At 38.5% G+C, this 27,061-nt stretch overlaps 1 protein-coding gene across 1 annotated transcript in view; it reads left to right on the top strand.

Moving 5' to 3' along the window:
- The window catches only part of SLC9A9 (solute carrier family 9 member A9), a 239,639-nt gene that overhangs the window by 72,821 nt on the left and 139,757 nt on the right, over window positions 1-27,061 (top strand). Inside the window, exons 7-8 of the mRNA XM_009286711.1 lie at window positions 15,913-16,051; window positions 16,913-17,018. Coding sequence (XP_009284986.1) covers window positions 15,913-16,051; window positions 16,913-17,018 — 245 coding nt within the window. The remainder of the gene's footprint in view (window positions 1-15,912; window positions 16,052-16,912; window positions 17,019-27,061) is intronic.

The raw sequence follows: 27,061 nt of genomic DNA, 5'->3' as shown, positions 1-27,061 counted from the left end.
TGTTAAAGACTGAGGCAAAGAAGGCATTGAGTACCTCAGCCTTTTCCTCATCCTCAGTGACAATGTTCCCCCCTGCATCCAATAAAGGATGGAGATTCTCCTTGGCTCTCTTCTTGTCATGCATGCAGTAGCATGCAGCTGTCTTCCATGAGTGCCAGGCACAGCAGGAGGAGAGACTGCATACCTCTAGCTACTGCATTTCATAGCTACTTAAATGATGAGACTCAGCAAATTTCTATTCTTGGAATGTATTCCAATGGTTATAGAGCTCCACTCTCTCATTGTTTCCACCTGCTTTTGTTTTGGTCTCAATCTTCTTCCTTCTCTCTCCTTTATCTTTTCAATAGACAAGGGTCACCATCTCTATCTCGCTCTACCCATCCCCCTGAGTTGCGTGACCTACTCCACCGCTTACTGCTGCAGTCACCAGTCCTTTTGTTTCCTATCTGAGATGGAAAGAAGTGATTTTTAAAGATAAGCTAGGACTGTAAACTCTTAACCCAATCTCCTTCATTCCCTAAAGCCAAGAGACACCCTGTCTTTATTTCCGATACACACACCTCTGTTATCCTCTTTATTACGTTGTGACAAACAGAGAAGATAACGAGGGCAAGAGAGAGTGATGCTGCTGGTCAGTTCTGAAGGCTGGTGAAACAGCAGATGGCAGAGTTTGGGGAGCAGCAATTGCAGGAAAAAAAAAATATTTAAGTTTTAGATGGCACATGCCTAATACAAATGAGATCTTAGAAGATTTTTAGCTGATGAAGTTTATCAGCTCTCTGCTGAGATTTGTCAACTAAACATTTCAGAAACCTTAAAAAATTGCTCGATTTTGGCACATTCTCACAAGGGTGAAAGACACATCAGTAACAGATGGGTAATTTCCTCTTTCCTCCCCTTAGAAGTGACAAGTCTGAATTTCAAAGCGGTACAGCAAGAAAGCTTTGTAATCACGTGGTTGTAAGGTTTCTGTCCAAGATAAGCACAAATATATTCTCTCTACACTGGTTCTGCAAAATGGATAAATTTACAAAAAAAGTCTTCACAAAAAGTGCAAATGCAACGTGGAAACGTAGTCTAAATGGTGTCATTTTGGCAAAGTCACAAACCATGAAAAAACAACACCCAAATAAAATCAGGGCATCGCCTGGCACGCTGCAGGTATGAGCTGGACTGAAAGACGGGAAACACTCGGGGCAGCAGCTGTGCGAGTGGCCCTGAGAGAGGACAGTGTGACAAAGCTTGTTCATTTCTACTGCGTTTAGGGAAATGGGACTTGTGAACGTTTCCTGTAAAGACCATTGTATCAAAGAAAAAAATCTAGTCTTGTTATCAGTTTCCTCTTAATGTGTTTGGTACTTTGATATTCCCTAACTAATTGCTAATTATAATGATCTACATATTCTGAATGTAATATGCATATGTGTATGTTATTTGGATTCATAACGAAATTTCAGAACATTTCTGGGGAGACCTAATGACATTAGAATTTGGATTTTGAGAAAGAAGGTTTAAATATGATTAAAACTTTGAACAAAGTAGCATCCCAACAATACATTGAATAAACTGATATTCACAATTTTCCCTGAGTAATTTCTCCATTACAAAATCTCACAAAAGTGAAGTCATTTTTCAAACGTACAGCATTTTCATTTTGTATCCCCATTCATTGCATATTTATAGTCACTTAAAAGAAATCAAACAGTTCTTCCTTTCTACTGATTGTTCTACTGATGTGTAGCAAGCACAGCCAGAAACGATAGTGAGAGCGATGAGACTAATAGAGTCCCTAGCAGGCTGCTGTTCTCTGCCTCAGACACACTGGGAAAGGATTATAGCTAGATGAAAATACTCCTGAAGAAAATATTTCAGCCTCCTGGACCATTTGACAGTGTACATCTTCTTTATTACAGTATTTTTATTCCTACAGAGTAATGTTAAAGGTATTTTAGGATGTTCACAGTTTTACATTCTCTTTCTGGAGTTAGCAGGACTTAGCCCATAGCTAGGAGAGTGTTTTTGTTGCGCATTGTTAGAGTGAGGTGAATGCAAAAGTTTGTGAGGCAAGACTCCTTCGTTCTAGTAATTATGAGGGCAATGAAGCTAGTCAGAATTCTTTTCATTTTATTAATAGCCGTGTTTAAGCCTCATGGAACTGCCTGTCTAGGGAAAGTATCTCTTTTAAAACTAAGCGGTGGAAATTAGTGTGTTATACTAAATGTTTATCCATAAATCAATGGAGTCTTCACAAATCCAGAAGGAAAAATTGTCTGTTTGGCTGCCTATCATTTCTGTGAGATTTTCCACAGTGCATTGGATCTAGGCCACAGGTAATAGCAGATACCTTAAGTTTAAACAAAGGGAGATCTTACTTAACTCTTTTAATCTTACCATTGAGGAATAGTTCATGACCAGCTGCCGGTTACATGTCCAAAAACCGTAGCATATGTACTTCTGAATAATGCATTCTTATCAAAGCAGGAACTCCCATCCAATATATTTGGTATAAGGTCTCTTTGATTAAGTGATTTGCAATATATTTAGGGAACTGTGGGAGTTTTTTAGGATTTTATTATCCAGACTGTTTTCAAGATTCCAATTAGCTTTTAGATTGTTCTTCAGGAGTGGCATGTGTTTATGTAGCACTGCTTAAAGTTGGCTTATCATTTGAAACTCCTGTACCAGGGATAGGGAAATAAAGACTGTACCAAGAGTTCTGAGAAAAATGTCCCTGACGATAGAAGTCAGAAATATGGAATGTGTGTGTTCTAGTATTTCTCTTCTTGCTATAATCTTTAAGGATAAAAATAATTTTTATCATTGTGATTGCCTTAGAGTTTGGGACTGAAACTCTATCCACACCAACTTCACTGCCTAACTGGTGATTCCTCCTCTTTGTTTTATTTTACCATGAGTGAAGTTGAGCAATCCTCCACAGTAAAGGCTATTTGCAGGTGTCATAATCACCACTGACTTAACGCTTGAGCAAAACAATTTCCACAAGGTTCAGCAGCTACATCTCTGTTGTTCTCAGCAGCCCCAAGCTGCTGAAATGAACCACTGGGGCTGTGGATAGCCAGCTACGGTTTAGAATGGCTCCAGCCAAAGTAGTCTTTTGCAGCTCCTAGGCAAGGAGAAAAGGTACAAGGCGGATGCAGAGCCACCTTTCAACCCATCTGCCATCCTGCCCAAGTCCCATACTCTGTCAGACTACACAGTCTGTCTCTAAACACCTCTCTTGTTCGTGCTTTGGGCAATTGCTTTTCAGTCAGCATTTGCTAGAGAGAGAACTCCAAACTCTTATTTTTTTTCACTTTGAAATAAATCCAGAGCTATTCTGCTATCACCTTCTCAGAAATTCTCTCCTTAAATAGGTTTTTCTCTAAAGTGACTTAAACGGACTATACCTTCCCAACACCGTGCATTTTTCCAGCGGATGACTGTTAGCACATGTGTTGGTACTTGTTGAATTACACCTTCATTGTAGAGCACTGCCCAGTAATTTTGTTTTAATGTTCTGTGTCTAACATTAAAGGTATAGCAGTGATTTGAAAGAACTTCAGGCTACAGAGTGATAAGGCAACAAGCAATAGGTAAGATTGCAATTTTAAAATTTCTACCATGGCTTGGATTTTTCTTTTTATAAGCTGTAAAAACCAAAATGTTAGCATATTATCAGAAAGGTAAATGAGAGCTTCAGGCCTATCTTGCTCCTACAGGAGTATTACTGCCATTCTCTATGCAAGGCTGACCAGCTTTTGCAGCAAGTGAAGTGCCTTTCCCTAAGGTGAAATTTCATTCTGTTCATTTGCTATATTTGGATCAGGAACAGAGACTTACAATTCAGAATATCCCTAAATCCCCATCCTCAGCTCCAGTATATCAAGAAGACAAAACATGTAACATGTTTTGTTTCTGACATTATTACTGCCAACACTAGAGCATACAATTCACATCTGGATTTATTTTAGACTTTCTCATGGTAACAGCTGCATTTCTTGTCTTCACTTGGATACATTTTTAAAAATGAAAATTGCCATGGCAACAGCTGCAACCATTTATTATAAAGCAATAGAAGTGGAACTAATATTTGTGAGAGATGCTCTGTTATTAGGATAGTATTTCATTCAACAATACCAGAGTCATTTTTCCCTAGCCTTTCCATTTTTTAAAAGAAAAATATAGAAAATATTTTCAATAATGAAATGTAGGTGGGATTGAACAGCTCAGGAGATTAAAAAGATTTTCTTCTTTAGATTACTGGCTCATCTCAAATCCAGATTAGCCAGAGGCAAAAATTATCATCTGTTTGGTGGGCACATGAAAAAAATTGATAGGGGTACCGAGATTTGAAAATCTCATTCCCACACTAGCTATGTTCTCAACTGAAGCACAGAGACAGCAAACTGAGTACATTGGGTGTGTCTTCACCGGTGGAAAAAAGATGTGACCCATCCTTGAAAAGTGCTAATGTCTAATGCAAAGGAAAAATTCATGGGCAGTTTGCAAAGCTAACACAAAATAGTTCAAAATGAACTGTCCTTCCCTTAAGATTTTGCTTCATATCACTTGCACCGTACCATGTTGCCTGAGATAATAGTGTACTATTTTCCCTATTAAAATGTGGCTAAAGAGGGAGGTTTTGCACTGACCTCAAAGTCAGGATTGAGGTAGGGTCATCCAGTGTACGGTCCAGGTACGTTAGGAATCACGTGGCCCATTTTGTTTGCATATGTTTCCAATATTTCTCAGAGGATTAATTTTTTTTTTTTTAAATCTCCACAAGAATCTGGGTAGAAGATCGACAAGCTGTACTCCAGATGTTGAAAACGTACATGAAATGTAAAACTATTTTCCTATTTAAACCCCTTCTGACAATGATAAAATGTGTTTTGCAAGCACAGACTGTACAGGGACCACATACCATGTTGTGGACACGTACCAAGGATCGCATTTCTTGCTATTTATTGCACATTAGAGAGTCTTAGGCAGGAGTGAGGGAGAACACTGAAATAGAAAAAACTTTAGGTAGACTTTCAGACTCCTTTCACTCTAATTTTTATGGGATTTAATGTCGTTTCTCTTCATCAGTTGCATTCAGTATCAGGCCCCTCGGTGTACTGCTGCGTTCACAAGTTCCTAAAGATGCTGAAGTTGTGTGAAGGGAGACTGGGGGCTCCTTTCTTAATCTCCTACAGAAAACATTCTGGAAGTGAAAAAGCCCGAGCCTGTTGATAGGCCAGAAATTTGGCACAGCACTTTAATATTGGCAGTAGACTATCCATCCGCTCCAGCGACTACCTGCATCCTCTAGCAGCAGACTTAGCTCTGTCTGGGATATAATATTTTAAACACAAACGGTAGCTTACAGATCGCTTAACAGACAAAAGAGTACCCATAATTCAATGACTACTTACTAAACTCTAGCTTTGTTCTGAACAAAGATTATTATTTAGTCCAGCTTCATTAAATTACTTCTGTGTCATGGACCGTTTATTTCAGGGCAGTAACATAGAGGAAAAATAGAAGAAAAACCGAAACTACTTCTGCTGTGCCTGAGAAAAATTTACGAAAGCATGTGGTTCATACATTATATTTTTAAGATACTAAGATCTGGTAGAAATCACAAAGGTATAGTTTCCTTTCAGTTTCTCCTGCTCCCTCACTTAATGCTTTGAATTCTTTGTAGCATATCACCCGTAGCATGCTCCCAATTCTGTCCTTCCTCTTCAACGTTCATAGGTAAGATTTACATCCTCTGTTACACTTAAAACAGGGCAGTTACATAGAACAGTTGAGGCTTGGCAGACCAAGTGGTAAGAACGGGGTTCTTTCCTGTTTTACTGACAAAGAAGAGAGAAGCAGTGAAAGAACAGGCTATTTGTTTTCCTCAAGATGGGGAGGACTGGGCACTTACAGCTTCCTCACGCTGTCTCTGGGAGCACTGAGTTGTCTACAGACAGGTGTCCTGTGAATTTGGAATGCTGTCTGTGGACAGAAATTGGACACACCACCCTTGAACACATCAGTCTCAGGATCTTCATAAGCAGAGGCCACAGAAAAGCTCTTTGAATATTAAATAAGAGCCTGCTGTATATGTTCTTTCATTGATCAGCTAAGCAATCTGATATTGCCCCTCCACCCCTTCATTCAGATTCATTCGAGGGGATTTCAGAGAAGATTATAGTGTACTGTAGTACTGTTTAACCACCTAACTCTCAGGGAGGAGTTGATTTAAACCCCAGAGGAGGGTGATGCGAGTAGGACTATGCATTTGTGAAGGATAAGGACTAGCTATTATTACAAATGGAAGGCTGCTATTCATCCCTGGGTATTTCACACTGCAGACAGGTGTAGTGAGTTCTGCTACAATGCTATGACGATGAGTCAAACCCTAAATGAAGGGAGTACCGTCTGGCATAAAATATACATCACTTTCTGTTATTTCAGTCTTAAGCTTCGCTTCTTTGGAGCAAAATCATGGGCTGTGTGATTCTAAGAAAATCACGATTCAGTAAGGGTTTAGCGCAAACTGTTTCCACTTAATCTCTATTAGTTGCCCATAAGGGCAAAGGATTTTTCATGGCTAGCCAAGCTCCTTGAAATGTTCCTTAAAGTGTTTGGGTCATATTCTACTTTTTTTTGACACCAGTGTAAATCTGGAACAACTGCATTGAATCAGAGGAGTTACTTCAGATACTCATCACTGTAATGGTAGTTTGAGGCAGTTTCTCATATAGAGCGCTCAAGCAGAATGACAGTAAATCATAGTAATTTAGTGGTAATATGCTGCAGCCTTCTAACGTGTATCACTCAGTGCAGGCAACCATGAGGCTACATCATTTTATCAACAGGGAGGTAGGATTCAATTGACATAGATAAATGTCACATTTATTTGCAAGAGTGCAGTCACTGTAAAAGATGAAGGTAGTTGAAAGGCTTCATTGTCTCATCCTGGAGTTATCCCAACAATTTTGGTACGAAAGGGGAGTTTAATTAAGACCACGCATCCTTCCAGTAATCACCTTCACTACCTCTTATGGACACATCGGTCAGCGTCTTGTTAGTGTTCTCCGATATTTTATTTTTTGCACTCTACGTGTCAAGTAAATTAAGTCCCATAGTATCACATTTTGCTACTTTTCTATAAATAAACCTGAGCTGTGGATGGAATTAGGCCTCCAAGAGCACATTAAACTCTTCTACCTATGCTCATAGAACACTTGCAATTACACATGAATTCAATTTTTGTCTTTCAAAAGAGATATATAATTTTCAGTGAAAATCCTTACTTCAGGGTGTCATCACCCTGGCCTAATGGTAAGGACTGTCACATAAATGGAAGGTTGTGTAAATGTTTCTGATAAATATTTATCAACTCTCCGCTGAGTACCTTTGGAGGCTAGTGGCTCACAGACAAGAAATTGAAGGATAATACAAAGGTGAAGAATGATATGATGAAGAAGAAGAATGTAAAGGTGGTAGGAGATAAAGATCTAGCCATATATGAAGAAAGTAAGTGATGCACACTATTTTATTATTAGACAAATACAAATCATTAGATCATTTTACAAGTTCAGATGGTTGGGCCTAGAAGTGAGAGAGCTGGGAGTGGATGATAGCTCTCTTAACTCAGGTATCAGAAGTAGGGAGGCAAAAAGATAGTTCAGGCTCACAGACAAATGTTTGTGCTAGTGTAAACGCTCATAGCACATCTAATTCCCTTAATGGCACAATATATACATTTAATTTTTAGGGTCTCTTTTTGTTTTTTACCATTTTCTTTTTGTTCAGGAAACAGTTTTAGCTGACACATACCTTCAGGATTATTGCACTTCTTGGGTGCCTGAAGATGCCTTCACAAAGTATGAGGTACTATTATTCACTGGATATGCTCTGTCTGGGTTGTTTAATTAGCACGATGCAGCAGACTTGGTTCAAATAACATATAGGAATTTATTTCTTTTTTTCCTGATTGGACAATTTTTTTCCTCGTTCATTGTTTCTTGTTAACTCAGAGGGTTGATGGTTTGACACATCACTGGTTTGTAACTGTTACAGTCATGTTTTCTATGCAGAAAAACTGCATATTTTTTACAGCACTGTTATAAGTTCTATTTTGCATAGGCATAAGTGATTACAGAGAGATGCAAGCCAGAGGAGAAATCCAGCTCTTCATATTAATACAATAATAATTTACTTACATATAGCTGTTCCTTGGTGGCTGATTCTTTGTTTCTACTTTCTTCACACTAGATGCATCTTCACAGTTGATGAAGCCACTAAGAGCTCCCTAACTGGGAGGACAGACTTCAAGCTGCTCTCTAGATACACAGGCCATTTCTCTTTATGCAATGTTTGAAAGGAATGGAAATTAAACACTGAGTTGGATTACAGTTCTGATATCCAAATGAGAAGGGATCATAGTTGCAGGCACAGAAATCTGTAAATTGTGTGCCTTTTGATATGATCAGCTCAAAAGTAAGGACAGTCAGACACTGGTAATAGCATAACACAGAATGCAGCACATGCTGTCACAGACGACCCACTATCAGCCATCTGTTTTCTGCTGATGTGCTTCATTCCTCTCAAAGATACAGGAGAGGCTTTTGGGAAAAGAGTTGTCACTGGAAAACGACTGTGATATTTTCAAATAGATTTATGAAAATCAGACATTTAGAAGCAATAGCAGTCATTTAAGAATGAAATATTCCTATACCAAGCCTCAGATAAATGCTAACATATTTTACTATTAAAGCCTTGTTTTTCTTTTACAAAGAATTTTAAGTTCAGGTTGCTGTTCATCAGAATTTCTTTCTGTCAATGATAAAAATAGGGTAGTGTTTGCCTAGAACAAGGCAATGAAAAGTTAAGATACTTGTAAAGATACGTTAGGACAGCACATACCACTTCTCAGATGCACAGCGGTAGAGAAGCTCCACAGCAGATCAGACATGACTTTAGACTTGAAATTGTTCAGCCTGCAGGCCCATTAGGTCATTGTCAAAACTGTCACCTCACGTCTCCTTTCTACGTGTCTGTAGTGACTCCAGGTCTGTAGTGACCGAGTTCTGATCAGGATCAGAGGGAGGGGGTGCTCCCAGCACCTCTGTCAGGAGGGACTTGCAGAGGTTTTTCCTGGGCACCAGGATATTGGGTTCAACCCCATCGAGGAGGGTGAACTGCCAGGTCCTTTGAAGGTGAAGGTGGTGGAATTTTCAGGGCAATGGGATCACCGTGATAAAGAGATGATTTCCAAGGCTCCCTAAGGAGGTAGACCAGGCTTCCTAAGGGCAACGGCTAGGGAGGCAGAGGAGAAGGAGGGAGAATGACAGTTTTTCTGCAGTCCCTGGTGTTTGAGGGTAGATGAGAACTAAGGTCTGCATTAGGGAAAGTCTACCTGGAACAACACAAACTACTCGTTATTTTCTCTGGCTGTGCTGCAAGCTGCTGCCGTGTGTCAGCTCGGGCCTGAACACAGAAGAAAACTGAAATAGTTACCAGTGTGGAAAATATTTATCATTAGCTGCCAAAAATGACTGCTGATGAGCTAAGCTGATTCCTGGTTAAGGGACAGAGTGACTCAAATTCTGCAGCTTCTTTGTAACACCGCTAACACACTTAGTAAGCTATCCAGTTACGTCAGCTCTGAGGATGCTTCGTGTCACCTAAAAAGGAGCCTAAGTCCCTCCGTAGAACTAGCCTATGATATTTTATATTAAGTGAAAATCTAGCAGAGAGCCTGAATTCCTTCTTTATTTTCATGCAGATGTTGCTTTTCCTCATAAATGGGAAAACTTACATTTTCCCTAAAGTCTGTCAGAGCTTTACTTTTCCAGCATGGCTGGTGCTTTGACATCTGCCATCAGCTAGCCACTTCGGAACTGATAACAAATCCGTTTTGAGAAAGGTTTCCATAAACAGTAAAAGCCTTATATACGACAACAGTAAGTGTTAGTTTGGTTTAAAGTAATCAAAATAAAATGTCCTATAATAGTTCATAAAGTCTGAAAAAGCCTAGAAAGGAACAAAGGTAAGGACAGAAAAGAGAGGAAGCAAATATGCCGTGACACAGAGAAAAAGGAACAGAGTGTAATCCCAGCTAGAAGATAGTTTCTAAAATAACTGCTAGACCGTTTTTCTAGAATTAAAACCAACAGCACTACTAGCAGTGTGCTGAAACCAGGTTGTGAGCGGAATAAAAAACATGATGTGATGTATTGCCAAGGAGAATAAAGTTTTGGATAGCCAGAAAAATGAAGGTTCAAACGTTAGCCACTTGAGCAGTAACTCAGCCACCAGTAACTTTTTCCTTTTTTTGCAGTCCTTATACATTTATAAATAGAAAGCTTAATATGTATATTTCTGTGAAATCCAGGTTTCTGGAGCCTTAATTCTCTAAACATTTGCAAATATTGTCAGGAATAAATTCCAGGGAGACAGATTTCTTTATACAGAAGGATGTACAGAAGACTCATCTATGTTCTTTTAATGCACCTTCTGTGCATTTGTGTTGCTTGCTGATCAGTGTTTTAAACACGTCTGAAAAATACAGCAAGTTTGTTGTTGGAAATTTTCATCTAGAGGATCTCTGTATATTTGCCTCAAACTACTGTTACAATTGGCTGCTTTTGCTAGTCCTAAAGTCTTCCTGCACTGGTGTGTCTCTTCTTTGCTCTCCCTTGATTGTCTGCAAACCTTCTCTACTTCATATGTGCTTTTGTTGGCTTAGCATACTCACATCCCCGTTTTATCTCATTTGTTTTCATTTTTATAGTGTGTCTACTTACCATTACTGTGTGTGGAGCTGTTTTATGAGGAAGCCTGGAAGGCTTTACCAACCTAAAACTTGCCAAGAGGAGGTTTAGGTGTCTGGTGCTATGCATGTGCTTTCACATCTAGCTTCGAGTTCAAACACTTACATTGTGGGAAAATTACAGTTCTGTGTTTTCGGCTTTCTTCCAACACTTTTAAGAAAACTATATAGTTAAAAAGTTGTGTGGGAACAGAAATTGTTCAGTTCAATCCAATTCTCTGAAAGCTCTAAGTTTTCTAACACAGTATAGTGACCTACCTTTTTCTGTGTAAGTATAATGTCAGGAAAAAAGAACCTTCTTTCCCTCTTAAAAACGACCTTGAACTCTAGAATAGTTGTTCTTTTTTTCCTGGCCTGTTTTATTTGTCTAAATTAGCAGCTGATTAAATCACCATGTAATTCTATATTTATCACCTGAGGGAGATCCCACTTCATTCACTGAAGGTATTTTAAGGAATAGCTGACCTTCCTGTATTTTCAGGTATGATTTTTTTTTTTTTTTAGATTGTCCTGATTCTCTAAGTTTTCTAACACAGTATAGTGACCTACCTTTTTCTGTGTAAGTATAATGTCAGGAAAAAAGAACCTTCTTTCCCTCTTAAAAACGACCTTGAACTCTAGAATAGTTGTTCTTTTTTTCCTGGCCTGTTTTATTTGTCTAAATTAGCAGCTGATTAAATCACCATGTAATTCTATATTTATCACCTGAGGGAGATCCCACTTCATTCACTGAAGGTATTTTAAGGAATAGCTGACCTTCCTGTATTTTCAGGTATGATTTTTTTTTTTTTTTAGATTGTTCCTGATTCTTTTCTGTGCAGTATTATGTGGCCCATGACAGTGTGGCAAATAGGGAGGAGGCCACTGGGCAAGAGGAAGCCCTTTGACTTAGCAAGTAGAAAGAAGTCTTCCTCTCCAAAGATAATAAGCTGGCTGTTTTCATGTTGGTCAAATAGACAGAAGGAGAAAGGAAGGAATAAAACAGTTTGTTTACTGGTTATTTCTAATCATTGATTCCACATCATTCTGTTAGAAATTTTCTGCTGTTTGCACACATTTTCTTTCTGATGCTTGAGTGTATTTTCTTCAGCATATTGCCTTTTTCTAAAATTCATCTGATACATGTGTTGCATCGCTTTGGCTTATATCAAAACCAAGGATCTTTGTGCTGTTCCGCTAGTTACAACTGATTAACATCTCTTTATTTGACGCTGCCACACTAGCCCTAGGCACGTCAGGCCTTGACAGGAACAAAAGGTAGGATACAAGGTTTAACCTCACCTCCAGATTTTTCCTCAAAAAACTTCCATGACTTACTGAAAAATCTTTGCTCTAATCCTAAATGCTTTTAATTTTTTTTTTTTAAGGAAAATACATTGTGCTACCTTCACAGGCTGGGAAAACTTATAGGAAGAAAAGGATCTTATGAATAAATGAGAATTTCCTTGAGAATAACTGAAGATGTAAAAAGTAATCAATTAAGATGTAACTGGAAACACGACTGTACTCTTTCTATTGCAATAGCACTTCTGCTTGTCATGGAGACCTTTAGTATTATATCCCCATATAAGTCCATAGAAAGAAACATTCTTCGTCATGCTGAGCTTTCATCCTAAAATGATCTTAACAGATGAGGGGAGGGAAGAAGTGGAATGATCAGCGTGGTACAGCTTACACAAACTGTTAATCCTTCTTTCTGTTTCAAGCAAAAGCTACCATCCTAACTTGCAATTTATTGTATAAGTAAACATTGCCTGTATTTCCTTTTTGAAAGCTGTGAAAGCACTTGACCCTGTCCATTGTTATTTGGTCAAGGAAGCACAGAAGAACTGGAAAGAAAAAGGGATCTGTTAAATAGTTTTCTAATATAGAAGGTGCTGGGTAATCCTTATAAGAACCAGCAAGGAAGCTAAGTATTATTCTTAACTCCAACCTGAAGGAGAGGCAGAGGTTACCAATCTTACATATAGACAGATAGTAGGGACTGGGGCAGGTGTTTGTGAGATATGTCTATCAAGCATTCAGTGAGGACCCAACAAATTTTTTTTATTCCTATCCCTCCACTCTATCTCATTATAGGTGGCAGATAAAGCATATCTTTGCCATTAGTTCTGTTCTTTTATCAATCTCTGAAAACAGTTTTCTACTGCATTTATTTTCAGGATTTGTTTAATCCACCTCTGATACGAATTTACAGAAATAAACCCATTTTTTTCTTATACTAGTTCAACAGTTAGAAAGCCTCTAATATTTAAAAACTAAACACGGTTTCAGATTTAGCATCAAACTCGCACACTGCTTGTTAATGAACTGCGATCAACCCCTTTCGTATCAGGCACAGAGAGCAGAGATGGCAAGTCATGCCAGCATGTTTCTTGAATTGCTCTCTGAGGAAAAGGAAGAAGAGTAGAGGTGCTGTCAGTTTAGTTATGGTTCTTTCCTGTGTCAAACTTTGCAATTTTGTTTTTAGGTCAAATAGTTGGCTTGGCAGGACATACTGGAATAAACAGGATAAAATCCCGTTCTGTTGAAATACAGCTTATACAGAAAAATTATCGGGTAAATTAGTATGTATTTTAGATGCTTGAAAGGGTTAAAAGTTAGTGTTAAAGAAGAAACATGTTCCGAAAAAGAAAAAATAGCTCTAGTACAGAATAATGCAAAATGAAAAATAGAACTAACTCTTTGAGCTGCAGGGAAACCTGAGTTCTGGAAAGATTTAGACCAGAAACCACAGTTAGCATAATGAGCATATGTTGTGTTATGGTGCTTTTAAAAAATCATGGGGCTTGGGGGGCATATTGAGTAGGAAAATTTCCCAGCGAGAATGAGTCACTCCACATTTGTTCCTGAAATAACTACATTAAGAATAGGATCCTGTCTTCAAGTTTTCTCCATACCTGAAAGCTGTTGGTAAATTGGAGGGCAAACTGGAACCCTAACTGGTCTTAACAAAGCCAACTTTTCTTGCCTTACGGTTAACATACTTAATAAAAAGTCAGTTAATGGCTATAGCTTACATTTAACTACTAAACTTTCATTCCACGTCAAGATTTTTTTGTTTTGCTTTTTTTGACTGAGCATCCCTTCTGTGGGCATCAATAGAGCAATTTTCCTTGATTTTAGGGTGTAGTCAGGTTGACCTCTCTGAATTCACCACTCAGTGCTTGCGGCAGCACCAGTGGCACAAAAGATCATTTCCTGATTTATAATTCACTAAGCGATACAGAAGAGCAGCTGCAGTCTCTGTATACTTATTTGGGGCAAATATCAGAGAACCAAGTGGCTGCTCTGCTGTCAAGACACGCCTAAAAGTTTTAGATCTAACAGTTCCAGTTACACTACCAAACAGTTTCAACTTTAAATAACTAACTAAACCGAAGCCCTCCCTAAGTATACAAAATACACTTAGTAAATTAGACTACAAACGTACAGTATCACAGCTGATAGGATTTCCTTTGATAGAACCATTCCGTCAGTTTAGAGAATGTATCTACGGCTTAATTCTTCATTTCACATGGGTTCTAAAACAATAAATTTTGAGTAGGCCAGAGATAACAAACATTTCAAGAATCATCTGAAGGCAAGAGAAGCAAAGAATTATAACTGACCCCTAGTGTAAGAGAGTCACAGTTGAAAGAGGACTGAAAATTTGGATAGCAACATGTTGTCGATTAGCATTTCCTCTGGGAACAATATTTTGTGTACTTATAATAATAGCACTTTCCGCTACAAATCATCTCACTAGTTTTGTGGTGGTGCTAATCAGCGTAACTGGAGATATCAGATTTTGGTGCGTAGTAATTTCTGTTGTAGTAGATAAGTATTCACCACTCGTATTTAGTGGTGCTCCACCATATGCCTTTAGAATCCTTGTGCCTTTTTTACAGACTGAAAGCACGAGATCTGTTTTCACATGTCTTCATGTTATTTGGAGATTTCTACATGAATGCAACTGTTTAGAAAATCCTCCATACAGAGCTTCATCTCTAAGCCTCATCTCCAGATGGAAGACATCAGACTGCAGGGATCACGTTCTTAATATGCAAGAGCTTAAAATATTCAAAACATTTTAAAAATTCTAAATTTTTAATGCTTAAAATACCAATCATTTTCCAGCAATCCAAGCTGCTTTCTGGAATCCCATGCCAAGCTCAGTACATTTTCTTCAACAATGAACGTAAAAGACCTACGGTACTGAAAGCAACAGAACCACAAAGATCTAAAATGTTGCTTAATTAGTGTTTGGGAGGCTTAGGGCTATTTTGTATCTGTTAAATGTAAAGTTTCAACCAGACAAAAAAGCATACATACTTGGTGTTACTAGTGTTCTGGGCAGTAACCGACTAGTGGCAAATAACAACCCTGAAACGCTCCAAAAATGCTTTAGTGCACGGCCTTCCCTTTGGCGGCATCATTTCCCATTCAAGAACGCTCTTGATGCCTGTACTCAGGGGTGGGATACAGGAGATGACCTCTGACAACTGCAGCAGTTTCTTTCTGTGGGACAACATTCATCCTGTCCACGAGGTGTCCTATTGCTGAGCTCTTGATACGCTTTCAGCTCTGTTTATGAAGGGTTACACCAAGAAGGGAACTACTAGGTGGTTTATGACAAGATTGCTGCTGCAGATTTGGTACCTACTGTGATTTGTGTCACCCGTTTGAGCCTCAGCCATGGAGCTGCACTTTTTATCAAGAATATTTGTGAATATATAACTGCTCTGAAGACATATGGCCAATAAATAATTCAAAGTTATCTATCTTCCCTGCAGTTTTCTTATACACCTACCACCTTTTACTGTTTAGTTGGCCTGGAAACAATATTCTTTATGGCGCTTCTAGTATAAAAATGTTTACTGACTGACGGTAGACTATGGATTTCCAGTATGATACCTTGAAAATAAACCATTTCCCTCCCCAGTCTCCATCTGCTTTGCTCTCCCATCTGCTATCAGCCCAGAGAAGACTTGTTTTGCATTTTGATTCCCTAAAAATGTCCACTTTCAATTATTGATTTCAATATCCTAACAACGTGATTAAATTCCTTATTCCTTTCTCTCTCCCTCTCCCCCATCCCTTTGTTTTCTTTTCAGCTCTATATCCATTTACAGTCCTAAGGAGAATCCTAATGCGTTTGATGCTGCTGCTTTCTTCCAGTCAGTGGGGAATTTCCTGGGGATCTTTGCTGGATCATTTGCCATGGGATCCTCTTACGCTGTTGTCACAGCTTTAATATCCTTTATGGTTTGTTTTCAGAGAGAAAATCTATATATGTTGGAAAAATTGCGTGATATCTGAGACTGACCATCTTTAGTGTGAGCCTGAACCTTTTCACTGTTGATTCAAGACTTTGCAAACAAACGGTCAAATCATAAATTGACAGGAAATTTCACTTGTCAGAATCCACAAAGAACTTAATGTGCAAATTTCTTTTTAACATTAGACAAGACTCTGGTCTTTATTTTTACTATTTGTAAATAATTACATTTTTAGGAAAGTGTTTCGAGGTATTTTGAGGTTATAAGGTAAATTTATGAACTACAGCAACTTATTTATGAACTACAGACTAGCAGCAATTATACAAAAATACAAGGCAAACACTAGACTACAAATCACGTCAGTCAGTTTACCTAAACTAGAAATAAAAGGCATATCTGTTGCCCTGCATTTTTTCTTGTGTTTTACAGTTCTTCATGTAAAATACTATCGTAGAAAGAGCAGCGATTTTCATCTTTCTGGCATTGATGCAAATGTAAACAAATGCCAGTTTGTTTACAAAACTGGACAAAATTACTTTCTTTTCCCTTTTTTCTGGGGAAAGAATATAAAATGCAACCAATTAGGCATTATTTCAAAAACCACAAAAGTCCTTGAAATAGACGACTTGTAGAATTCACCTGTTTAAAACCTGTGCTGGATTTTCCTCTTTGTCTGAGATAATTTAGAAGCCGTGCAGTTTTTCCTGAATTCAACTTGTATAGACGAATATGGTGGGGGAGCTTGCTTTCTTTCTTTCATCCGTCATCAGGTTGGGGGCAGTTTTAGCTTACAGAACAGTTGGGGTTTTATTTTTCCTTAGTAATCTTTTAGCACTTGACAAAATTTACAAAGCTGTGCGAGTTCCCTATGTTGGAGACAGGTCTGTTTTTCCTCCTATCCTGGAGTGCCTTCTTATCAGCAGAAGCTGCTGGTCTTACAGGTAAGTGTTGCATTTTATTGAATAAAAGCAGTTTTATAATATGACTCTAATGTGGGAAAATGGCATGTTTATTTTGGGCATGGCATCATATATAAAGCTTTTAAAAGCCAGTTGCTATATTGGAGATGGTTTCATCTTTAAGAATAAATCTGTAGAGACACTGAGTAGTAGTTCTTCCAAACAAAGACTTATTAGGTCAGGCTAAAGTCCTCAGTCTTTCTTCCTTACCCTCCTCACATTGTCCCATCCCTATTAGTCCCACTATTAATCCCACTATTTTCTGCCCAGCTATAGGGCCAAGATGACGGTAAGTATGAGGAAGCAAATATACAGTGCCATGTGACTGTCAGAGACTGTGTGCTCCTCTGCATGCACTGCACGTCCTGGTCCCTCCTCCTTTTTCCCAACTATCAACGACTAAACAGAGGACAGGGACATCCTCAGCGTTGCCAGTGGGTTGCAGCCACCTCTGGATTTAAAAAAAGAAAAAAATTCATCTTGTTCAGCGCACCTCCATAAACACCTTTTGCAACAGGAGAGGTACAGGCATGTCCCAGTGACAGGTAGAAAGGCGTGTGATCTGATTGGTTTTTTGTTAACACTGAGAATCACAGTCAAGTACATGCTCAGGGACTGCTTTTTACAACATAAAGAGTCCACAGAAGTTTAGGCAAAAATTGCAAATGGATATCGTTTACCTAGACAGCAACCTATTGTATAGTGTGATTTGAAAGAACAAAGTTTGTAAGAGTCAGATCGTTTTAATGTTATTGATGCTGTCACCTCTGAAATCTAGTGCTCTGATTAACGTCAGGGAAAGTCAGGGGAAGAAAACTGCTTAATGGAGTGTTAATGCAGCCCACTGTTTTGTTTGCAAAATTGTTTAAAGCCTTTTGAAGTCAAAAGTTGTATTTCTACTGACCTCTGTAGAGCCAGCACGTCACTTTTTCTAATATTAGCCACACAATCAAACTATTTCAGAATGGGTATTAACATCTGCATCTTCTCACATCTTTGCCTTATTAAATATACAGTTTTGCGTCCTGCTTACTGCCAAAATCTTCAGGCCAATTAATAAGAAGAGGGGCACATGAACTGAACAAAAGGGTGGTATTCGCATGGAGAAAATCGGTTACCAGCTGGAATAAAAGTCCATTTTGTGTCTTTATGCTTAACGGCTCTTAAAAATGTGACATGATTACTACATAACAATGGAAGCAAAGAAGGATGATTGTTAATCACTTGCCTCCTACTGAAGGTAATGAGTTCCTATCCAATGACTTCCAAGGAAAGACTGTTTCAAAATACATTCCTAGCTGAGAACAAGGATGCTATGTTTCAGCAAATACATGATTGATAAGTTATACATTATACTCAAAAAGTGGATTTGTGAGGGAAACACTAAGATCTTTCAAAGCCTCAGGTGCTGCACCAAAGGCAATTTCCATTTCTTGGGGATAGGAACAGACTGTACGTCCAGACAAAAAAAAAATTGGCATACGTCTTTTTTGCATACTGCAAATGTGATGACAGACAGCACAGCCTCTCCTGGTAGTCACTCTGAAGAGTGTTTCATTTCTCTTTCCTTTTGCAATATATGAAATATCTTAAATAAAAGACTCTAATTATCAAAAACACCACAGATGGTTTTTACGGTAGCCATGGTAAGGAATTTTAAATGGACAGAGGGAGAGCCAGAGAAAGAGAGTGGAACCAAAGTAAAGTTCCAATTTAAGAGAAAAAATAGAAAATTGTTGGGAAATTTAGCTATTTCTTATAAATAAAGGAATTTATGTAGGCATATAAAATAGAATTGCTCTGCCAACACACAAATTCCAAGGAAAACATACCAAGCCTTTTTAGGTCTGTCGCTAGCCTTTCTCTCATGGGTGTGTTCCGAGTTTCAGGTGGAAACTGTTTAATCACACTGTTGTGAGGAGGCAAAGTTTAATCCTGAAAGTTTTATCAGTTGAATCTTTGGCATTTAGTTTCTGTGAAAGGCTTTTGTCAGAAGCTGTTAGGATGGAAAAAACTCACGGAGCCTTTCTTGTAGCTTCAGAAGTTCAAAGCTGTGTTTTGTAAATGCATTGACTTTATTAGTAGTGTGCTAACATTACACTTTAGCGTTGATATTTTTAGTTGTCTGGTTTAACCAGTTTTGATGTTGCTTTCATCTTCTCTCAGTCTCATCTGAAATAGCTCCAACTCCCCTCCTTTCATAATATGACTTTAAACTTCCAGTTCAGCAGGAGAATTACTGTATTGATGAAGAAATTTCAGCTGACTTAGGTTCTGTTGGAGGTATAGATTTCAGAGGTGGCTCTGATTTCTCATACCCATGGCTAAGGAAATCTGTGTAAAATGCAGTTATTGTGTGCAGTCTCCCACAGGGGTATGTTATGTACAAAGCACCTGTGGCAGAAGGCACGGGGAGCCCAGGGGAAAGCCAGTCATCCTTCAGAACACACTCAGCACTTAATCCATACTCCATCATTCCCAATCTTTTCCAGCTTACTTGCTTTGCCCTTTGCCTTACTTAATGCATACATCATCTGGTTTTACAGTCAAGTGCGTCTATCCTCAAAAGCAATCATTAGAATTAAGAGAGCATCATAACCATGCAATGACGCTGCTGGACCACTCCATTCAATGAGCTAAATTCCTAGTTTGAAGTCTTTGACTTCAGTAGACTTGCTTCAAAAATTAACTCGATCCATTGTACATTTATGCCTATATTCATCTTCGTTTTCCTTGGATATTGTGTTTCCTCTGTTCATTCTTTCTAAATGAACTTCAAAGGATTAACACTAGACATCAGTATTTCCCTGTAGCTATTAAGTAATGTAATTGCAAAATAATTTTATTCTTATAAGGCTTTCCACATGATTTTTTCAATCACTAAGAGCCTTTTGAAGTCTAGTACTGAAGTATGTCGTAATTTATAAATAACGGGCTACAGTGTATTTTGTGTAGGTATAGCAGGTGGTAGAGCTCACTTGTTTTACTTGCAGAATTTTTAAATAAAATGTGAATGGAGAGTAGTACAGGTCAACATTTTATAAAACATCTTATTTCTCTACCTCAAGATATCCCATGATCTATAACACAACATATGGGCCTGACCCTGGTTGAAAAATGTATGTGATCAAACCAGCAAATCAAAATAAAAGTCTGGGATGACTACATAATTATTGTTATACTGATAACTGTAAATTAGAAATTAATGTTATGGTTATTACTCTTATAGCTATATCATCAAGCTGTGACACAGGCATGATAAATTGATTCTTAGACAGTAGAATCTAATTTGTGTGCACTTTCTGATTTGCCCCGAAGTATATCATTCCTGACTGCTGAGCAAAGTTGTAATAACTGAGTACTATAGTAAGGTCAGTGTTAATATAGCTGCTTTCATTTTCAAACTTCATTACAGAATATTTACTGGTAGGCTATGAAAAAAATCATAAATAATTTAAATTAAACACTTGTCAAAATAAATGAGGAAAGTACATCTTGCATTTATTAATTGCTTGTTCTCTTGCTTTATAATTTATAATAATAATTTTATAATTTGCTAATTTTTAACTGATCACTCAGTCATTAGTCTGTGAAAGACTCCGTGATGTACATGGGCATTTAATGTTCACCTCAGTTAGAACCTCTCTATCTACAGCTGTTTGAACTAAGTAGATATTCAAATAAAGAGAGATTAACATACCTGCAAAAATGGTGTCAAATGTATGTATGTGAATTTATTTGCATTATGTATTCAATTAATGCATACTTCAAAGCCATATGGAATTTATCAGTGTAAAAGCATCAAAATTACGGCCAACTGCCTCTGATTTTACATGCCAAAGACCTGTGCTGTGAAGCTAAGAAAGACAATGGATCTTGAAGGAAAAATTGTTGGAGGGGATCATCTTTGTTCCTTTACTGTTTTTCAAAGCCCAGCCCAAAATGATTGTTTTCTGATCATTATAAAGGAAATAGCTTGCAATAATCAATTACTGCTGCTTCCTCACCCTCAGCAAGTCTTGTCTGAACGTTCTGTGATACGTCGGACACCTGCCGCCTTATTCAGGGGCTCACAGGAGAGCACAGTCTCCTTAGTGAGAAAGCTTTTCCTCCAAAAATAAATAAGCAGCTTATTATGACTGATGTACCCAGGACAAGTCGAAAGATCTGGTCTCTCACTGGGGCAGTTTTGTGCTACCTTTGTATTTAGGACATAGCAAGAACAAACGTCACCAACTTCCATTTCCTTTAGTACTGCTGACAAAGTGCAGTTATTCTCGCGGCTGTTCGCTGTTCCTATCTGTTCGCTGTAATTTGTCTTGGATCCATCATCTACCTCATTGGTTTTCTTAAGTGTTGTGACCAGTTCTTCTTGTATCACTCTCAGAAGGAATCTATCAAAACATTTCTGTCTGCCGTTCTGAGCACTGTGAGCACAATGCAGGTTGGTACCTCATTGGCTTTAGTTCACCTTTTATCGTTCCATAAAAGGAAGTTATTCTGGGCTTTAAATTCTCAATTTTGTGGTTTTCTTTCCTTTATTCATAAGTAATGTGCCATATTGTGTCACAGAGAGAAGTAGGTAGACTCCTCCCAGTAACAAGGGAGGAGGAATAGCTTGGCTTCTAGGTCAAAAGGAAAGAGACCTCAACTCTCTTAAGCTGTAGTTCTGCCTAGGAGGAAAGGATGACATTTGGGTCTAATTAGGAAAGCAGGCTCTTCACTGATGAGAAGATGGCATTTGCACTGCTGTGCAGAGACAGATGACAGCTGGGCAAGTTTGCCACAAATTACTAATCCATTACTTGCCTGTAGGACTTCAGAGATGGCTCTGGATGATCTATGTGGTATTCTAAGATAGGGAACGCCAGGCGGGCCCTGTGCTTTAGAGGATGCTCTAGACATACTTTGCTGACATATAAGCTAGATCCAATACTCTGTGCAGTTCCAGTTATCCCATTTGCCCTTTCAACAGCATCACTTAATCAGACTATGTGCACACTTGAGTCAGTGCTTGGGTCTGGCTAACTTAGGTCCTGTTGTAGGTATAGCCTTTTAAGACAGTAAGGGAAGAAGAGAAAGGTGTTTGTTTTTAGAGAAAAGTACATATTCTATTTAAAAGTACATATTTCTTTATAGCTCGGTGGGCCCATGACACCTCAGGTCACTAAGGAAGAGGTGCAACATGCAGATGGGCTCGTGATCGAGGGGTGGACTTGACCATGGACGCTATTGCGCAGGTTATCCTTGAATGTGAAACGCGCTGCAATCATGAGCATGGTGCTTAGCGGGCATTAGGCTGAGATCTATGATCCGTTGCATAAAATGAGGATAGTGGAGTCTTATCGCTAGTGAACAGGTTCAGGATAGAGGGGGTAAGCACTCTTAGTGTGTCTAGAATAAAACCTGGTGTGTCTCACTGTAGGAGTTCCAATCTAAATTGAATGCAGCAATTCATTTGGGGTTACAAAAGTACAACACTGCAGCTCAGGTCTCACTTGAAGCAGCCAGGTGCAATACCAATGATCATTCCTCAGATGAAGGCCTAAAAAATTCCCTCAGCTCTGTCTTTTGTTGCTTTCTGTCACTTCAACACAAAATCAACCTCAGACAACTCCAGAGTTGAAAGCTTCATGAACAAAGCACCAGCTTTGGTTCTGCATTGGTGCAGGTCTGATGAAAGAAGCCTTGAAGCTTCAGTATAAAAAAAAATGATTAGTCACACTTCATACCCTCAGTGAAAACAGGCTGAATAGGGATATTGTTACTACTGGGTTTCTAGCCTTATTACTGCAACAATTTGATGCAGAAGACAGTGCTTCATTTCCTGCCACTCAGTCTGCACTGGGATGTGCCCAGTAGGTGCTGTGGAGATATTCTGGCATAAATATGACTCCAAAGTAAATGTTATCTGATTTATATAATTTCTCTATTACCCAGTCCTCGTTGTTCTCTTTTCCCCCACATTTCAGTGCCTTTGATGAAAGACCAGTTCCTGTTGCTTGTTGTACTGTGGGATTTGCAGTTGTTGTGAAGTTGGGATGAACACTGGCCAGTTCACCTGTAGATCTTCTCAAATGAAGTTATATATTTTATCTGCTCCCTTAAGCAGATAAGAGGTTACCCCAGAAGGAAGAGGTTTGGGGTTCTTTTTCTAAATTCCTTTTTTTACCACTAGAAGACCTGACATCTGGAGACATAACGTCAGTTTTATTGCCTCAGATTTGCAAATTCTGAAGTTTAAATTGTGGCCAGTCACTTCCAGGTTTGCATTAAAAGCACACTAAAAAAAAGACAGACTTTTTTCAGTTTTTCTCTTAGCACCAGATACTGAAAAGTAAGGGGACGTTTCCTTTTGCCTATTTGTGAAATGATCTGGAAAAAGATTTTGTTTTTCAGTGACAACATAGGAATTATTTTTAGATTAACACTTATAAATTAATGCTCACACTATCATGTTAACATTCACACCATCAGCAAAATACTTTTAAAGATGCAATTTACTCCTTTATCCTATATTATCTTTTGGTATTACTAGCTTTTGTCCTAGCAACAATTTCAACTACAAGTATTCAGCAATAAGTTTTCTAATTGTATAAGCAGCTAACAAGCTATCACTATTTCTCTGTTATATAAGGAGCAAAAAAAATCAAATAAAATGGTAGGCTTTTATTTCTAATAAAACCTCTTCAAAGAGGTTGAGCTGCAGCTGAAACTTTACTAGTGACTATCAACATTTTACTGTGAGGTTTCTCATTTTTTTTTTATATTAAGTAAAAAATTCCAGTAACTTTATTTATAGACACAAGCGGCTGTATTGCACTTAACGACTGATCACCCATTTCAACTCAAAACATTCCCTGTTTATTTTAGGTCAGCATTTTGTTCAGCAATTGTAGTACTAAGTATCTCAGTAATTGCTAAATTTGCCACTTAAAAATGAAACAACATTAACGGCACTGAAAAAGCGAGCTGAGTCTCCAATACCGTGAAAATAAAGCACTGAGCACACTAAGGACTGGTAAAAGGACCATCTCACTTTATCTGCCTCCCTGCATCTAATAAATACTTTCTGTTTACAATTCCAGTATTATCATATTTGGTCTTCTCTGTGAAAGAAAGCCTGCAAAAATTTAACAACCTTATTTATGTGCCATACACAGTTCATACAGTATTTTGCTACCCAGCTAACTCCAAAATCCAGCTTTAATAGTGTTACAAAGAAATCCGGATTGCTTTTTCCTTCTAACTAAAAAGTTCTGTGTTTGCCTCTTTAGGTACTTCTCTTTCCTTTGTAGTTGCATTAACATAATTGGTCATTACTCTTAAGTAATCATTTTTATGGAAATGCATTACAAACAATTTTCTCCAAGCTTTTTAATTAAGCATTCATTGCGAGAGGCATGGCTGGTACATATTAAGCCTTCAATTGTAGCAAGTGAAATATTCCACTGCATTCCCCCAGTCTTCCCTGGAAACAGAGTATCTGGTTTCCACACTTGCATAATTGCATGGTTCAGATCATTTATTCCTATTGTAAAATCAGATTTAGGCCATTTTATTCCTCATGTCACTCTCTCAGTTCTCTCACTACCCATAATTAACAGTTTCTTAGCAGTCAAAAAAACATTTTATAATCATAGCTGAATTTAATAGTCAATTTTAAAAATGCAAGACTTGGCATGATGATGATTCACGTGGAAGAAAGTGAATCAGAAACTCTTATCTCCACTTCTGTTACTGGGCCTGGAGCTAGAGATACTTAGCAACATTACTGATTGGCTATATTTTTTAACTGAAATTTCATTGTTTGAGCATCCCATTGCACATTATTAATGCCTTGAGAATTTTTAAACTCCCCAGATCAGTTCTGCACAATCAAATACAGTTACTGAGAAAAAAAGACTTAGACTCATTTAAGAGAACAATTAGACCTCACAAAAACATGAACTTCCTGGAACGTATTTAGGCAGTGACAATCGCACTAGTACCTACATTATTTACTGCAAATAAAAGTCTTAGTGTAGTTAGAAAAAAAAATACCAAAACAGACCTAACAAAATAAATATTAAAAACCAAAAACACAGCAGCTAAAGCTCAGTGGAATGTTTCTTGGCTGCAGAGACTGTGTTCTGTAGAAGGAGTACAGGTAAATTTACAATATAAAGAGAACCCAGAAGCAAAGAAAACGACCACAGTTGTTTGTAGGAAAAAAAGATTTGCTTTCTCATTTTCTTTCTGATGGCAGTTATCCCTTGTGCCAAATTCATCTCAGAATTTTTTACTCCATAGTTTTTTCTTCCATCAAAGGCATATTAATGCCAGGCCTCAGTTCTTCCCAGAAACAAGAGAGGCTTGCAAGTAAAGAAAGTTGCATTTTGTTGGACAATATTTTCATGGGTAGCAATCCAAAGAGAGTCAGAAACTTGAGAAAGGCATGGTAAGGTAATAATTACTTTAACTGGTATGTTGCACCGTGCTGTTCCCACACACACACACACAAACTCCTCCAAATGAAATCATTTCAGCATTGTCTAAATTTTTACTGTTCCGTGTTTCCTTATCTAGACCTTGCTTTAGAGGAGGAGGATATTTCACCTACCTCCAGGGCCCTCTTGCTGCTAAAATTCAAACATTTAGAGGTCTGGATAAGAACCTATTGAGGCACCAGCACTTTCACCTGACACTTGTACGTTACCATCCATTTTTTCCTGTAACTGTGTGAAGCCTGGCCTGCTTCTGTTAATCCTTTTGAAGTAGCAGACTGTTTTATATTGGGTTTGCTGTGCTAAAGCCTGCAGCACTGTAGATTCTGCCCCCTTACGGAGCCTTTTCTTGCCGGCCATTGTAAATTCAGGAGTCACCATCCCGGAGAAGCTGGAGGAAACCTTATCCAGTTTCAAGTCCTGGACTGAAGGCACAGACTAGGGTTATTTTGCTTCCAGTAGAACTGGTTTACATGTTTCATTTCATGCTAGTTTAACCCAATAAATGCCTAGAAAGCTGCTGCACAGTCACATTCCAAGGACGGATATTGCCTAAACCTGGACTGGTATCTTTTTGCTTGCTTTGTTGCCTCGGTGTTTTTCCTTGGATTCATCAGCGCTATTTCAGTACGTCAGCACCTATGAGCTAAAAATTACCTAACAATTTGCAGAGCAGCCCATGAGGAAGCAGAACTAAAATGCTAATTAGGGCACGCCGTAGCTCTTAGACGGAAGGCAGCGGGTAGAAGGGCTGAAAGGCACGAGAACTAAAGCACTGTGGGGTGGATGGTGGAACACCGCCTGTATGTAAGCCCCGGAGATCACAGGCATGCCGTGATCACGCTGCAGGCTGGCTTTGTGCAAAAAACCGGTTGTTGCTCATGTGGTGTGCATCTAGAAACCGAGCAGAACGTGCATGCTCCACATGCTTCAGGAAATGTGTGCGGAGGTTTTCGGGGGAATGATGATCGGAATGGACATGAGCAAGCCCTGAGCTGTTGCATAACTAATTATCTATGTTGACATGCCCCAAGTTTAAGAAAAGCGCAGAGCTTTCTTCCTCCATGGGCATTTACATATGGTTACTGGTGGACACTTATTTTTGGTTTTCTATTTTCTCCCTGTCTAGGTTCCTTCTGCCTCATCTGTGTCTAGAGCTGAAAGGAAATTGCAGTTACAATCTTATCAACTACTTTAATTATAATACTGCATTACAGTGGCGTTACTCAATGATTCTAGTGAGTTAGGACCAGGGCCAGGGTGGAAATATTCAAAAATAAGAAATATCATTATAATAGAAATTTATTATTATTCCTGGCAAACCTGCTGCCCTGCTCCTCAAGACCTTCCACAGGTTGGGAATTATAATTACTGCCACATGGCTACAGTCATTGACCTAGTCATTCTGGGCAACGCAGCTTGCACCTGCCAGAGCATCATTTTTAAGCAATATGTTGTTGTCAACCTTGCACATTGTTACACACTGCTTATGATAAGGCTAACAATCAGGCACGGATTGAAATAACTTTCCCCTGTTGC

Source organism: Aptenodytes forsteri, unplaced genomic scaffold (assembly GCF_000699145.1).
Source record: "Aptenodytes forsteri isolate BGI_AS27 unplaced genomic scaffold, ASM69914v1 Scaffold184, whole genome shotgun sequence".
Taxonomy (NCBI): domain Eukaryota; kingdom Metazoa; phylum Chordata; class Aves; order Sphenisciformes; family Spheniscidae; genus Aptenodytes; species Aptenodytes forsteri.
Note: the sequence above shows the minus strand (reverse complement) of the source record. Positions and strands in the feature narration are given on the sequence as shown.